This window comes from Macaca fascicularis, chromosome 19 (assembly GCF_037993035.2).
Source record: "Macaca fascicularis isolate 582-1 chromosome 19, T2T-MFA8v1.1".
Lineage (NCBI taxonomy): Eukaryota > Metazoa > Chordata > Mammalia > Primates > Cercopithecidae > Macaca > Macaca fascicularis.
Window position 1 is genome coordinate 9,846,450 of NC_088393.1, and position 16,467 is coordinate 9,862,916.

Consider the following 16,467-nt stretch of genomic DNA (forward strand, 5'->3'; position numbering starts at 1 on the left):
CCTATATTCTTTCTCCTTGTCCCTCTCACACTAGTCAACTTATATTTAGTTTTAGATGGTGGCGTTTTGTCTCATCATTTGTTTAACAAGGATTTACATGGTGCCGAACACATTACTGATTCTGAGCAAGTACAAATTGAAATGTTCTATAAAGACTGAGACCAAAGCATCAACTATAACACAAAATAGAAATCTTCAAGTTTAAGACATGTTTGAATATAGACATAAATTTAATAGTACAGTAAATAACATACATTCATATATCTTTTAAAAGAATGATTCATGAAGTAGTAATACCAGCTCTAGCAATGGAAGCAGGTTTAATGTAAGAACGTCTGCATAATGCATCACAAAAACAGGTCAGTAAAGAGAAATCATAAGCATAATCACAATAGAAAAAGTGCATTTGAAAAAGGTTATCACTTTTTATGTGGTTTTCAATCAGGGCAGATCCTCTCAATAAAGGAAGAAACCAAGGACAGTTGCTTAACCCAATAAACAATGGTGGTTTTAATACCACAGGCAACAAGATATGCTATGTTAAAACAGTGAACTGTTTAAATTCCGGGATACACCAAGGCAGTCTACTACAATTTCAATCTTTTGACATTTTTCTGAACATGTAAAGGGATTTTTTTTTTTTTTTTTTTGGAGACATTGTCTGTCTTTGTCACCCATGCTGGAGTGTGGGGTGCAACCTCAGCTCACTGCAACCTCTGCCTCCTGGGTTCAAGCCATTCTCCCATCTCAGCCTCCCGAGTAGCTGGGATTACAGGCATAAGCCAACGTGTCAGGCTTTTTGTTGCTGTTTAGTAGAGATGGGGTTTCACCATGTTAGCCTGGCTAATCTCGAATTCCTGGCCTCAAGTGATCCGCCCGCCTTGGCCTCCCAAAGTAATGGGATTGCAGACGTGAGCCACTATGTTCAGCCAAGGGATTTTTAATATGAGAAAAAAATTGGACTGCATGTTGAATATCAGAAATAATTGTATTATTTGTATACGATATCGTGGATACTAAGCTGAAATAGCAACAACATAACAACTAGTAAGTGCTATAAATAAGTCACCATCTCCACCACATCAACCTTACCCCCAAATCCCCAAACCACTCTGGATCTGGTAACCAATAATCTGCCAGAAAAAATATAGACTATAATAGAAAAATCCAATCACGTCAGGAACACAGAGACAATACCTTGAGCATAGTAGATCTTCAGTGAGTACTAAATGAAGAAGTAACTGGGTGCACGAAATTCAACAGGAGACTAAAGTTTATAGGAAAGAGTGCAGGAGAGTTAGAGGCTGTTCGGAAGCTACCTTATTAAAGACGGGCCCTGGATTCCAACCGGTGCGAGAAGGGAACAGAACAGAAGGTGGGAAACACTGGTTTCTGTGAAAACTCAAGTACCATCGAAGCACAGGGACTTCACCTTCATAGACTCAATAAGTACGGGACTTTCCAGTCTCATTACTATAGAGGTAAAGCCTAGTACTCATTCTCTCTCCTCTTTTCCTTCTTACCCCACCAGCCCTCACTGGGTCACACTAACTCTGATGGTTATCACTGAAGTTTTCTCCACTATCTGTTCCTGGGAAGCCATACTGGGTTTTTCCAAAGGCTGGGAGCAGAGAATTACAGGTGAGCATGTTTAAATGGGCATGTTTAAAGTTTCCAGTGTCTCAAGGGCTAAATTCTCAGAGCACCTAATTAAATAAATTGTTCTGTTTTCTTTCCACTCTCCAAACAGTTCAGCTCCCTTTGAGTAGTAAGAAGATGCTAGAATGGAAAATTTTCGGTTAATTTTGTGTCAAAATAGGCAGTGGTAGGGCATGATGGATTTATTTCCCCCAAGAAGAAATTCTTTTCACTGGTTTAATTTAGAAGTCACAAGTTTTCCCCTAAGGAAAGGTTAATTTCTGCAAGGAACGAAACTCGGGAATCATCTCCATGCGATGTGCCTCCCTTGAAGAGTCTTTGGAGATTTTATGGATCCGTTGGTATTGAAAATTTGTGGAAACGGGCCAGGCGCGGTGGCTCATGCCTGTAATCCCAGCACTTTGGGAGGCCGAGGCAGGCAGATTGTGAGGTCAAGAGATTGAGACCATCCTGGCCTACATGGTGAAACCTCGTCTCTACTAAAAATACAAAAATTAACTGGGTGAGGTAGCGCATGCCTGTTGTCCCAGCTACTAGGGAGGCTGAAGAAGGAGAATCACTTGAACCTGGGAGGCAGCGGTAGCAGTGAGCTGATACCATTGCACTGGTGATAGCACCATTGCACTCCAGCCTGGGTGACAAGAGTGAAACTCCATCTCAAAAAAAAAAAAAAAATTATGGAAACAAAGATACCGTTTCTTTTTAAATATTTTTTCTCAAATTAATTTTTATATATTTTTTAAATTATAGAATTATGTATCATGTACAACTTGATATTTGGAAATATGTATACACTGTGGACATTCAATGTATCTAATTAACATATACATTATCTCACATAGTTGTTTTCCTGGTGAGAATATTTAATATCCACTAAGAGAGTGGATATAGCATTTCAAATAATACCATATATCATCATTAACTAAAGTCATCCTGCTGTACAATAGATCTCTTGAACTTACTTCTCTTACATAAGTGTAATTTTGTATTGTTTTACTAACATCTCCACTACACCAACACTGCTCCTCATTCCCAAACCACTCTGGGTCTGGTAACCAATATTCTGCTTCTTTGAAATCTATATTCTATTTCTTTGAGATCACCTTGGTTAGATGCTACATACGAGTGAGATCATGTGACATTTGTCTTTCTGTGGCTCGCTTATTTCACTTAACACAGTGTTCTCTGGGTTCATCCATGTTGCAAATGACAGGATTTCCTTCTGTTTTATGGATGAATCATATTCCATTGTGTATATATTCCACATTTTCTTTATCCATTCATTTATTTGCAGACAACTAGGTTGATTCTGTGTCTTGGCTACTGTGAATAATGCTTCAATAAACATGGGAGTGCAGATATCCCTTCCACACACTGACTTTGTTTCTTCTCGATACATACCCAGTAGTAGGATGGTTGGATCATATGGTAGTTCTATTTTTAAGTTTTTGAGGAACCTCCATACTGTTTTCCATAATGGCTTCACTAATTTGCATTCCCACCAACAGTGGAGAAGGGTTTCCTTTTCTTCATATCCTCGCCAGCGCTTACTATCTTTTGTCTTTTTAATATAATAGCCATTCTAGATGAAGTGAGGCAATATCTCATTGTGGTTTTGATTTGCATTTCCCTGATGATTAGTGATGTTAACCCATATAAAAATATATGTTGTCCATCTGTGTGTCTTCTTTCGACAAATGTCTTTCAGATCTTTTGCCCATTTTAAAATTGGGTTATTTGTTTTCTTCCTATTGAGTTGTTTGAGTTTCTTATGTATTTTGGATATTAACCCCATATCAGGTGTACAGTTTGCAAATATTTTCCTTCATTCTGTAGTTTGTCTCTTCACTCTATTGTTTCCTTTGCTATAGTTTAATGTAATTCCATTTGTCTATTGCTTTTGTTGCCTGTGCTTCAGAGGTCATATCCCAAAAAACCACTGCCCAGACCAAGGTCATGAGGTTTTCCTCCTATGTTATTTTCTAGTTTTTCTATTTTAGGTCTTACATTTAAAACTTTAATCCATTTTGAATGGATTTTTGTATGTAGTGTGAAATAAGTATCTAATTTCATTCTTCCCTGTGTGGATATCCAGTTTTCCCAACACCATTTATTGAAGAGACTGCCCTTTCCCCCTTGTGAGTCCTTGGCACCTTTGTTGAAAATCAGTTGGCTATAAATACATGGATTTATTTCTGGGGTTCATATTTTGTTCAATTGGTCTATGTATCTATTTTTATACCAGCACCATACTGTTTTGGATATTATAGCTTTGTCAAATAGCTTTAAATCAGGTAGTATGATGCCTCCAGACCTCACATTCTGTATTTGTCCCGGTTGGCTAGCAACTTAGAACTTTTTAAAAAGAGGCAAAGGCAGAGGACAACAAAGGAAAGAGGAAATAACTTGTGGAATGCTGAGAAAGGTAAAAACACCTTCAAATAAGAAGAACAGGTTATGACCAATGCTTGCTTGGACCAGTATAAGCATGCCAGGGCAAATATTTAGGCTAAATTGTGGGAGCGAAGAACACAAAGTACACTGATTTCTTTATTACAGCTAGCAGATAATTAAGAATGTTTGCACGGGTCTTTGAATAAATTTTGCTTCTAAGAGAAGTTACTATTTATTCCTAATTAGATGGGGAGGAAAGTCTTTGAAGAGGAGCCTCTACTTTACTTTTTACAGCCTTTAGGAGCCAAGACCTAAATCTACGGAAGTCAGACTTGAGAACAGAAGCACGAAGTCCCCAAGTGGTTCCCTGGGAGGAACGTCAGGCAGGGACCCTTCTACCTTCTACCCGTGACTTTTTTTTTAACTTTTATCTCAAGTTCAGGGGTACAAGTGCAGGTTTGTTACTTGTGCAGGTAAACTTGTGTCATGGGGGTTTGTTGTACCCAGCTATTATTTCATCACCCAGCTATTAAGCCTAGTACCCATTAGTTATTTTTCCTGATCCTCTTCCTCCTCCCACCCTCCATCCTCTGAAAGGCCCCAGTGTGTGTAGTTCCCCTCTCTGTGTCCATGTGTTCTCACCATTTAGCTTTCACCTATAAGTGAGAATATGCGGTATTTGCTTTTCTGTTTCTGCATTACTTCGCTAAGGATCATGGCCTCCAGCTCCATCCATGTCCCTACAAAGGACATTGAGCTCCTTTTTTTTTTTTCCCTCCCCAGAGTCCTGCTCTGTCACCAGGCTGGAGTGCAGTGGCACTATCTCGGCTCACTGCAACCTCTGCTTTCCAGGTTCAAACAGTTCTCCTGCCTCAGCCTCCTGAGAAACTGGGACTACAGGTGTGCACCACCAAGCCCAGCTAATTTTTGTATTTTTAGTAGAGACAGGGTTTCACCATGTTGGTCAGGTTGGTCTCGATTTCTTGACCTCGTGATCCACCCGCCTTGGCCTCCCAAAGTGCTGGGATTACAGAATTGAGCCACCACGCCCAGCCTGATATTTTATGGCTGCATAGTATTCCATGGTATATATATACCATATTTTCTTTATCCAGTCTATCTAAATGTCTATGGACATTTAGGTTGGTTCCATACCTTTGCTATTGTGAATAGTGCTGTAGTGAACATATGCATGCATGTGTCTTTATAGACTAATGATACATATTCCTCTGAGTATATACCCAGTAATGGGATTGCTGGGTGAAATGGTATTTCTGTCTTTAGGTCTTTGAGGGATCGCCACACTGTCTTCCACAATGGATGAACTAATTTATACCTCCACTGACAGTGTATATGCATTCCTTTTTCTCTACAACCTCACTAGCATCTGTTGTTTTTTGACTTTTTAATAATAGCCATTCTTACCTGTTGTGGTGGCTCACGCCTATAATCCCAGCACTTTGGGGGGCCAAGGCAGGCAGATCACGAGGTCAGGAGATCGAGACCATCCTGGCTAACACGGTGAAACCCTGTCTCTACTAAAAATACAAAAAATTAGACAAGTGTGGTGGCGGGCACCTGTAGTCCCAGCTATTCCGAGACTGAGGCAGGAGAATGGTGTGAACCCAGGAGGCGGAGCTTGCAGTGAGCCAAGATCGCACCACTGCACTCCAGCCTGGGCGACAGAGTGAGACTCCACCTGAAAAAAGAAAAATAATAATAGCCATTCTCACTGTCCACCCTTGATTTTTGGACCCATACATTTTATATATTGGGGATGTAGCACACTATGATTTCTCTTTGTCTTATGTTGTATATTACATCCTGCCAATTTTGTAGTCAGTGTCTGTGTATTCAAATACCTGCATTAATTATTTTTATTCTCTTTGACATTACAAACACATTCCCCTATTGTCCAATTAAAAACATTTTTCAAAATACTCTCCCATACTCTATGCCCCCTTTAGGCTATGCTTTCTCTCTTCTCTCCCCTTCCCTAAAAAACTTCATAGTTGGTGTACATTTGCCACCTATATTTCCTCTATACACACTCTTCACCTACTCCATATGGACTGTTACTGTCCTACCCTTCTATTTAGAGGTAATAAATGAAGCCCTTCCTAAAATCAACAAAGGCTTCCATGTCACCAGAAAATGTCAAAAACTATTGTTCGCTCCTCATTTTGTTGGTGCTTTCACCAGGACAAAACCTACTCACCAATTTGCTTTCCTTCAGGAAGGACACCTTTGGAGTAGATGGTGAATCCCAGGGACTGAAAAGGGGAGGAAATGGGGAGATGTTGGTTAAACCACAAAGGGCTCTAGTGATGCAAGATTAATAAGTTGTGGAGATCTCCTGTACAAAACAGTGCTTGTAGATAGCAGTAATGTATTGTGTAGAAAAATATGCTTAAAGACAGATCTTATGTGTGGTTATCACACATTAAAATATTAAAGGCAGTTGAAACTTTAAGAGGTGATGGATATGTCCCTAGCCATAATGGTGGTGATGGTTTCAAGGATGTATGCGTGTTTCCAAACTCATCATGTTGTCCACATTACATGTCTACAGCTTTTACGTTTCAATCATACTTCAATAAAGTGGTTAAAACAAAAGAAAAGTAAATTTTACAAAAAGACCCTTTGCCTCTGTAACCTTGTGGACACCAAGGGATCCATAAAATCTCCAAGGTTTCTTCAAGGGAGATGCATCCCAGAGAGAAGATTGCTGAGTTTTGGTTCCTTATAGAAATTAAACTTTACTGCCAGGAACAGTGGCTCGTGCCTGTAATCCTAGCACTTTGGGAGGCCGAGGCGGGTGGATCACCGGAGGTCAGGAGTTAGAGACCAGCCTGGCCAATATGGTGAAACCCCATCTCTACTAAAAAAAAAACTACAAAAATTAGCTGGGCATGGTGGTGAGTGCCTGTAATTCCAGCTACTCAGGAGGCTGAGGCAGGAGAATCTCTTGAAACCCGGGAGGCAGAGTTTACAGTGAGCTGAGATCGTACCACTGCACTCCAATCTTGCGAGAGAGCAAGATTCTGTCCCAATCAATCAATCAATCAATGAAAAGAAAAGAAAAAAGAAATTAAACTTTCCTTAGGGAATACTTTGTGACTTTTGAATCCAACTAAAGAAAGAAGAGTTTCTCCTTGGAGAAAATAAATTCATCTCCCACTACCACTGCAAAATTGCCTGAATTCCATTCTGCTATCTTCTTTGTACCCTAAGGGAGCTGAATTATTTGGAGGATGGAAAAACAATAGAACAATGTATTTAATGAGGCTCTCTGAGAATTCAACCCTTGAGGCAATGGAAACCGGCCCCTGCCACCCCTCAGTTTCATTCTCTGATCCCAGCCTTGGGAAAAACTCAATTGGGTTTACCAGGAACACACCATGGAGAAGAGAAAGCATCAGTGACAATCATCAGAGTCAGTGTGACCCAACAAGGGCTGCTGGGGTAAGAAGGGTAAGAGGAGAGAGAGTGGGTACTGGGCTGTACCTTTGGAGTAATGAGCTTGGACAGTCCCATATTTATTTAGTCTATGAAGTTCCTGTATTTTTTTTTTTTTTTTTTTTTTTTTTTTTTTTTTTTGAGACAGAGTTTTGCTCTTGTTGCCCAAGCTGGAGTGCAATGGCGTGATCTTGGCTTACCGCAGCCTCCGCCTCTCAGGTTCAAGTGATCCTCCTGCCTCAGCCTCCTGAAGCACCCGCCACCACGCCTGGCTAATTTTCTATTTTTAGTAGAGACGGAGTTTCTCCATAGTCAGGCTGGTCTGGAACTCCTGACCTCAGGTGATCCGCCACCCACCCCCCCACCTGGCCTCAGCCTCCCAAAGTGCTGGGATTACAGGTGTGAGCCATTGCGCCCGGACTTGAAGTTCCTGTATTTTAAAGGTACTTTAGTTTTTACCAAGACCAGTCTTTTGCAGCCCTTGTTCTGTTCCTTTTCTTTCCTTCTGGAAGCTGAAGCCTCTTTCCGGGAACACTTAGGAATGCCCAGGCCTTGAATGTATGATTTTCTGATGGTCTCTAAATCCTCTCCACTCTCTGCCATAAACTGTAGGTTCCTGGTAAGTTTCCTGAATCCAGTCACCAGTTCATGAGACTCACTGAAGACCTGTCCTGCCCGAGGTATTGTCTATTTTGTTTCTAATGTGATTGGATTTTCTTTTATAATTTTACTATGCTGTTGGCAGATCTGACTTCAAATATTACTAAAGAATTCTATACCGTTGTTGTCATCATTATTTTTTTACTTCAGTGTCCACAGTACCATGTAAAAAATAATACTGTTTTTGACATTTGAAACTCAGGCCAATTTCCTTTATTTCATTTTACCAATGTCTTTAAATGTTCAGGAGAATCTCAAACGATTGATGCTGAGTAGACTGCCTTGGCCTATTCATGAATTTAAGAGGAGTGCTGTAGTGTTTGTTGATTGATTGACTGATTGATTGATTGATTGATTGAGATGGAGTCTTGCTCTGTGGCCCAGGCTGGAGGGCAATGACATGATCTCGGTTCACTGCAACCTCTGCCTCCGTCTTTAAGTGACTCTCTTGTCTCAGCCGCCCAGGTAGCTGGGATTACAGGCTTGCACCACCACAACCAGCTAATTTTTGTATTTTTAGTAGGGATGGGGTTTCACCCTATTTTGGCCAGGCTGGTCTCAAACTCCTGACCTCAAGTGATCCGCCCACCTCGGCCTCCCAAAGTGCTGGGATTACAGGTGTCAGCCACTGCACATAGCCTGAGATAATGCTGTAGTGTTTTAATATAGACTATGCTGTTGGCTGTGGTTTCCTTTACTGGGTTAAATTGTCCTTGGTGGCCTGGCGCGGTGGCTCAAGGCTGTAATCTCAGCACTTTGGGAGGCCGAGGTGGGCGGATCACGAGGTCAAGTGATCAAGACCATCCTGGCCAACATGGTGAAACCCTGTCTCTACCAAAGATACAAAAATTAGCTGGGCGTGATGATGTGCGCCTGTAGTCCCAGCTACTTGGGAGGCTGCTGCAGGAGAATCACTTGAACCCAGGAGGTGGAGGTTACAGTGAGCCAAGATCACTGCCAAAGTTGTGTTTCTTGAACACCTACTAATGATACAGGAGCTAAAAATAAATTATTTAGGCAGCTAGTGAGGGTAAGAGAGTCCTTGGTAAGAGTTTCCCTTTTAACAAAAAGCATCCCCCAGAATCATTTCTTTTCTAACAAAGAACAGCCTGAAAAATCAAACTGCAGACATAGAAAAGCAAGCTGCAAGCTTGCACGGGTGAATGCTGTGCCGATGGGAAGAGGCTCCCTGGGGGCCAGGAGTGTTCAACACGGAGGCTCCATCTTCCTTTTCTTTGTCAGCCATGTGCGCATTAAAAAGCAGGCAATATGGCTGGGCAGGGTGGCTCACATCTGTAATCCCAGCAGTTTGGGAGACCGAGGTGGATGGATCACGAGGTCAGGAGATAGAGACCATCCTGGCCAACATGGTGAAACCCCATCTGTACTAAAAATACAAAAATTAGCCGGGCACGGTGGTGTGCGCCTGTAGTCCCAGCTACATGGGAGGCTGAGGCAGGAGAATCGCTTGAACCCAGGAGGCGGAGGTTGCAGTGAGCCGAGATCACGCCACTGAGCTCCAGCCTGGGCAACAAGTGTGAAACTTCATCTCAAAAAGAAAAAAGAGATTTATTTCATTTAATGAATATTTATAGAAAATTTACTATGTGCCAGGCCCAGTTCCAGGATAAGACAAAGTCTGTCTTTTGTATTTTACGTGTTAATGGAGTGAACAATTACATCTGTAATTTCAGGTTATGGTAAGTGAAATGAAGAGAAATGAAGCAGGGTGAAGGGAAAGACCATGGCAATGTGAGGTGTTTGATGTGTTAGATTAGCTGTGTAGGCAATGCCTTACAAGGCCAGTGATATTTGACAGAGACCCAAATGAAGAAAGACAACCTTGGGAAGATCTAGAGGAAGGACAGCCCAGGCAGAGAGAACAGCAAGGGCACAGGTACTCACGTGGGACAAAAGTGATGTTGGAGGGTTCAGCAAGAAGGCAGGACTGGCTAGAGAGGAGTAAGACAGGAAAGATGAAGTCAGTCAGGGAAGTAGCCATGATCAGGGAGGACGTTACAGGCTGAGCTAAGTTTGGATTTTATTCTGAAGGTGACTGGAAACACTGAAGGGTTTTGAGCAGGCAAATGACATGAAATTTTAGTTTTAAATGACTGCTCTGGTGAATATGTGGAGATGACACTATAGAACAAGCTTATCCAACCCACAGCCCGTGTGCCACATTTGGCTCAGGAGGGCTTTGAATATGGCCCAACACAAATCTGTAAACGTTCTTAAAATACTATGATTTAAAAAAAGAGATTCTTCATGCACTTTGTAAATGGCACACCTGGTCCAACCAGTCCCTTGCACCCTATGTAAATTAGACACCACCTCCTCAAGCTTATCTATAAAATTCATATATTTCACTATGGAACTGGAAGACCCACTGGGCAGCCCCTCTCTCTCTGCAGGACAGAGCTTTTCTCTTTCTTTCATCCATGAAACCTCTGCTGTTAAACTCACTTCTTGTTCGTCTGTATCCTTGATTTCCTTGGCGTGAGGCAGCAAACCTCAGGTATTACCCCAAACAAATGACACTACTTCACTAAGTGACAGGTACCATGTACCTCTCTGGAAAGAAAAAACACAACCTCAGATCCACCAATAAATAAAATTTTACCTACATGAGATGCACATCAGGAAAGAGCAAAGGATGGTCTCTTGTGGGGCTCACACTCTGACCCCCCAACCCTCACTCTCCACTCTCCACTCACTGGTCTCTCAAATCCCAATTACTAAGCTCTCTGAGCCACGTGCAACCAGGCATTTCATCCTCCCAGCCTACGCTGTCTATTCTTTCCTTCCTTCCCCTGTTGAATCATGACCCAATCTTTCTCTCCTAGCTCCAAGATTCCTATTTCAGAACCCAGCTTCCCAGACTAAATTGGTCTTCTATGATGTTTTTCTGGTCTTTGATTAATTAAATATCTGTAGGCATCAGTAACACTGCCCTTTTTCTACCATGGTAAATGTAATCATTTATTTTCAAATCTTAAATTTGCCTTTTGATTTTCCAGCATGACATGATTTATATAAGTTTTGAATATTTTGAACCAAATCCGTGAATTACATATGTCGATGATCGACTCCGCTGACCTTAGTACGCTGCATCCCCACTGGAAAGCACGTACACACGAGAACAGACTCAGACGTGACTTGGGTTGTATTTTAATGGCTGTGTGCTTTTGTTTTCTCCTCTTACACATGTAGTCCACATGCTTTTTTCTCTTCTTGGAAGAATGACCTGGCAGGCATTCTGAAGGACGGAGCCACAGGAACCTTCATTAATTAGAAGCGCTGCATGGCAGTCAAAAGAGGTAACAGTTCTATTCATCTTGACCAGAATTCCATCCTTGATGGTTAACACAGTTTAAGATGGATATTAAGAAATGACACTCATGCAAGGCAGGTTATTGCGCTGTTAAGAACAGAAGCTCAGGCCGGGCGCGGTGGCTCAAGCCTGTAATCCCAGCACTTTGGGAGGCCGAGACGGGCGGATCACGAGGTCAGGAGATCGAGACCATCCTGGCTAACACGGCGAAACCCCGTCTCTACTAAAAACACAAAAAATTAGCCGGGCGAGGTGGCGGTGCCTGTGGTCACAGCTACTCGGGAGGCTGAGGCAGGAGAATGGCGGGAACCCGGGAGGCGGAGCTTGCAGTGAGCTGAGATCTGGCCACTGCACTCCAGCCTGGGCGACAGAGCGAGACTCCGTCTCAAAAAAAAAAAAAAAAAAAAAAAAAAAAAAAAAAAAAAAACAAAAAAAAACAGAAGCTCACATTTATGATATGGCTGTTGTATGCCACAGAAACCAGACCAGAAAAATGATGTGAATCATCTCATTTAATTTCACTCTTCAATCTTTCCATGCAGGAAATATTTGCTACTCTTATTTAGAGGTGAGTTATCTGCAGCTAAGAGGGTTTACATGTCTTTCTTTTTTCTTTTCTCTCTTTTTTTTTTTTTTTTCCAGACAGAGTCTCACTCTGTCGCCCAGGCTGGAGTGCAGTGGCACGATCTCAGCTCACTGCAACCTCCGCCTCCCAGGTTCAAGCGATTCTCCTGCCTCAGTCTCCCAAGTACCTGGGACTACAGGCGTGCACTACCACGCCTGGCAATTTTTTGTATTTTTAGTAGAGAGGAGGTTTCACCATGTTGGCCAGGCTGGTCTCGAACTCCTGATCTCGTGATCTGCCCACCTTGGCCTCCCAAAGTGCTGGGATTACAGGCATGAGCCACTGTGCCCGGCCACATACCTTTCTTAAGGTCACACAATAGTAAGTTAGTGGACCAAAATTCTGTTCCAGAAAGTCTCCCTCAAGATTCCATTTCCTAAATTACACCTTGGAAGAGTGATATATCCAAAATAACTATCTTATGAGGAGGATTTTAATAATATCAACAGCTATCATTTACTGAGACTCTTATTATACTAACAAAGCCGTTTTTAAAACCTCACAAACAAGTGATGCTGGCAATCACATTTTTTAGAAAAAAATAACAAACGTACAGTTAGATAAAAGGTATGTGTTCTTTTGATCAAGAGCCGAGTAGCGTGACTATAGTCAACAACATTGTATTGCATATTTCAGAGTAGCTAGAAAAGAGGAAATGAACTGTTCCCAACACATAGAAAGGATAAATACTCAAGGTGGTGGACACCTCAAATACCCTGATGTGATCATTATGTATTCTATGCATGTAACAAAATATCACATGTACCCCATAAATAGGAAAAACATGAGGTATCAATGAAAAATAAGGAACTAAAAGTTAGCTGTCACATTACCAGTGTCAGGTCACAGAAAAAAAGATTGCCTGAGTTGAAAATGCATATCTTAATCATGATTATACACCTATTAGCATGAAGGAACTATGGAGATGTATCAAGAAAAGACATGGCGGCCGGGCGCGGTGGCTCAAGCCTGTAATCCCAGCACTTTGGGAGGCCGAGACGGGCAGATCACTAGGTCAGGAGATCGAGACCATCCTGGCTAACACGGTGAAACCCCGTCTCTACTAAAAAATACAAAAAACTAGCCGGGCGAGGTGGCAGGCGCCTGTAGTCCCAGCTACTCGGGAGGCTGAGACAGGAGAATGGCGTGAACCCGGGAGGCGGAGCTTGCAGTGAGCTGAGATCCGGCCACTGCACTCCAGCCTGGGCGACAGAGCGAGACTCCGTCTCAAAAAAAAAAAAAAAAAAGAAAAGACATGGCATGTCTTCAGTTATTTGGAACGGTCCTATCAAAAAAGAAATTACTGTCCATAGGTTTGAATCAAATAATTAAAACTCATGAGTATATGATAAAGGAGAAAGACTGCTGCTAAAGATTGCTGCTAAATTAAAGGTAGTTTGAGAAACTCTACACATTTCAAATGGAATGAGGCTACCAAATACCTGAATGAATCAGGATCTTTGGAAGGACTCCGTAGAGGTTGCATCCAAGGGTGATATTGAAGAGTGATTGAATGTTGCTTTTTCCTCCTTTCCCAGTAGACACACCGGCTACATGAAAGCAGAAAACCATACAGAATTATCAGAATTCTTCCTCCTTGGACTCTCAGATGATCCTGAACTGCAGCCCGTCCTCTTTGGGCTGTTCCTGTCCGTGTACCTGGTCACGGTGCTGGGGAAACTGCTCATCATCCTGGCCGTCAGCTCTGACTCCCACCTCCACACCCCCATGTACTTCTTCCTCTCCAACCTGTCCTTTGTTGACATGTTTTATCTCCACCACAGTCCCCAGGATGCTGATGAACATCCAGGCACGGAGCAAAGACATCTCCTACGTGGAGTGCCTCACTCAGGGGTATTTTTTAATGATGTTTGCTGGAATGGATAATTTCCTACTGGCCGTGATGGCCTATGACCGGTTTGTGGCCATCTGCCATCCCCTGCACTACACGGTCATCATGAACCCCTGCCTCTGTGGCCGCCTGGTTCTGGCATCTTGGTTCATCATTTTCTGGGTCTCCCTGGTTCATATTCTACTGATGAAGAGTTTGACCTTCTCCATAGGCACCGAGATTCCGCATTTCTTCTGTGAACTGGCTCAGGTCCTCAAGATGGCCCACTCTGATACTCTCCTTGTTAACATTGTCTTGTATGTGGCCACGGCACTGCTGGGTGTGTTTCCTGTAGCTGGGATCCTCATCTCCTACTTTAAGATCGTCTCCTACTTAATGAGGATGTCCTCCACTGAGGGCAAGTACAAAGCCTTTTCCACCTGTGGGTCTCACCTCTGTGTGGTCTCCTTGTTCTATGGAACAGGACTTGGGGTCTATCTCAGTTCTGCTGTGACCCATTCTTCCCAGAGCAGCTCCATGGCCTCAGTGATGTACACCATGGTCACCCCCATGCTGAACCCCTTCATCTACAGCCTGAGGAACAAGGATGTGAAGGGGGCCCTGGGGAGACTCCTCAGCAGGGCAGCCTCTTGTCTCTTATGGGGCACAACCTCAGAACTAAGAGGATGCTATAGGTCCCTTAAGCAAATGTGAATTCACATATCCTGGATCTTGTTCTCCCCTAAACGATATGTTGCAGTTTCCTATTTTCAAAGCACCTATGACTTTGCTTAACATGTTTTTGTATGGGCGGGCACAGTGGTTTACGCCTGTAATCCCAGCACTTTGGGAGGCAGAGGCGGGTAGATCATGAGGTCAAGAGATCGAGACCATCCTGGCCAATAGGTGAAACCCTGTCTCTATCAAAACTACAAAAATTAGCCGGGTGTGGTGGCACGCGCCTGTAGTCCCAGCTACTTTGGAGGCTGAGGCAGGAGAATCGCTTGAGCCCAGGAGGCAGAGGTTGCAGTGAGCCAAGATGGCGCCACTGCACTCCAGTCTGGGCGACAGCTCGAGAGTCTGTCTAAAAAAATAAATAAAAGTTTTCGCATTATATTGGTGCAAGAGTCATTGCAGCTTTTGCCATCAAAAGTAATGGCCAAAACTGCCATGACTTTTGCACCTACCTAATATATTTCTGCTAAATTGCTCCCTCAGTAATTCCTTTTAAAGTTTTCTTCTCTGCCCATAGTCCTTACAGTTCCATCTTTGATGCATTTTCTTAGTGATTCCTGAGATTTCTAACTTGACATTATAAAACTTTTCATGTCAAATGCTGACACGGGTCCTCGGAAATGATCCATTTGAATGTTACTGTTCTTTATATTAATTTGATTTTGCTCTTGTTATACCTGGAAGAAATAGAATGAAATTCACAAAATATTCAAAGTGAAGTACTTACCATATCAAAATTCTGTTTACTAGTTTATATCTATAAGCTATTTCATCCTAACAACCTTTCTTTGACTTATTTTCTCTCATTCACTCTATTTCTCAGAGGAAGAGATTGAGTTGAGGTCGGCTATATCAGGCAGTGTGACACTGCAGCCTCACTACTAATTTTGCTGACCTGAATTTTGTAAAAACACGAGCTTTTCAAGTTGAAAGCTGGGATCTAGATTCACAAGCTGGTTCGTTCATAAAGTTCATAGAGATTAGATTCACAAGCTGGTTCATTCATAAAATTCACAGAGATTAGTGCTTCGGAGTACCCTGAGCTGTTGCTTCATTCCTTGTGATTCTTGCTTTTGTCCTCCTTTCCTTCTCTTTTCCCTTCTATCCTTCCTCCTTTCTCCCTCCTTTCTCTGACTCTCTTCCTCCTTCCTTTCCTTGTTCCTCTAGGTGGTTTTATTTGGTTTTTTTTGTTGTTGTTGTTGTTGTTTTTGAGAGGGAGTCTGGCTCTGCCCCTCAGGTTGGAGTGCAGTGGCACAATCTCGGCTCACTGCAAGCTCCGCCTCCCGGGTTCATGCCATTCTCCTGCCTCAGCCTCCCGAGTAGCTGGGACTACAGGCGCCTGCCACCACACCCGGCAATTTTTTTTTTTTTTTTTTGTATTTTTTAGTAGAGACAGGGTTTCACTGTATTAGCCAAGATGATCTTCATCTCCTGACCTCATGATCCACCCGTCTCGGTCTCCCAAAGTGCTGGGATTACAGGCGTGAGCCACTGCGCCAGGCCTGTTGATCTGTTTTTGATTTGATTTGATTTTTGTACATGGCAGAAAGTAGGGTTCAATCTACTTCCCTTTGCATCAAGTTTGTTCTGGGAAGGGTTTAGTTTGATGTACTGTGAAACACCCTATTAATAACATCCATGTGGCAGCAGAATGTGTTAGCCTAGGGTTCGATCTGTCTAAGTGGTGGTTGTCAGAGAGCATTGGGTTTATCCAAATGTCACAAAGGCAAGATTATGTTTGACTGAGCCCTGCTCATGAACGTTCAGTTC

At 42.6% G+C, this 16,467-nt stretch overlaps 1 protein-coding gene across 1 annotated transcript in view; it reads left to right on the top strand.

The window, feature by feature from the left end:
* Nucleotides 1–15,434, top strand: part of LOC102146756 (olfactory receptor 7D4-like) — a 41,641-nt gene extending 26,207 nt beyond the window's left edge. Inside the window, 4 exon segments of the mRNA XM_015440909.4 lie at nucleotides 8,125–8,192; nucleotides 11,386–11,492; nucleotides 13,670–13,894; nucleotides 13,896–15,434. Of these exon segments, the coding sequence (XP_015296395.3) occupies nucleotides 13,686–13,894; nucleotides 13,896–14,676 (990 nt within the window). The 5' untranslated portion in view covers nucleotides 8,125–8,192; nucleotides 11,386–11,492; nucleotides 13,670–13,685 and the 3' untranslated portion in view covers nucleotides 14,677–15,434.
* The last annotated feature ends 1,033 nt before the right edge of the window (nucleotides 15,435–16,467 follow it).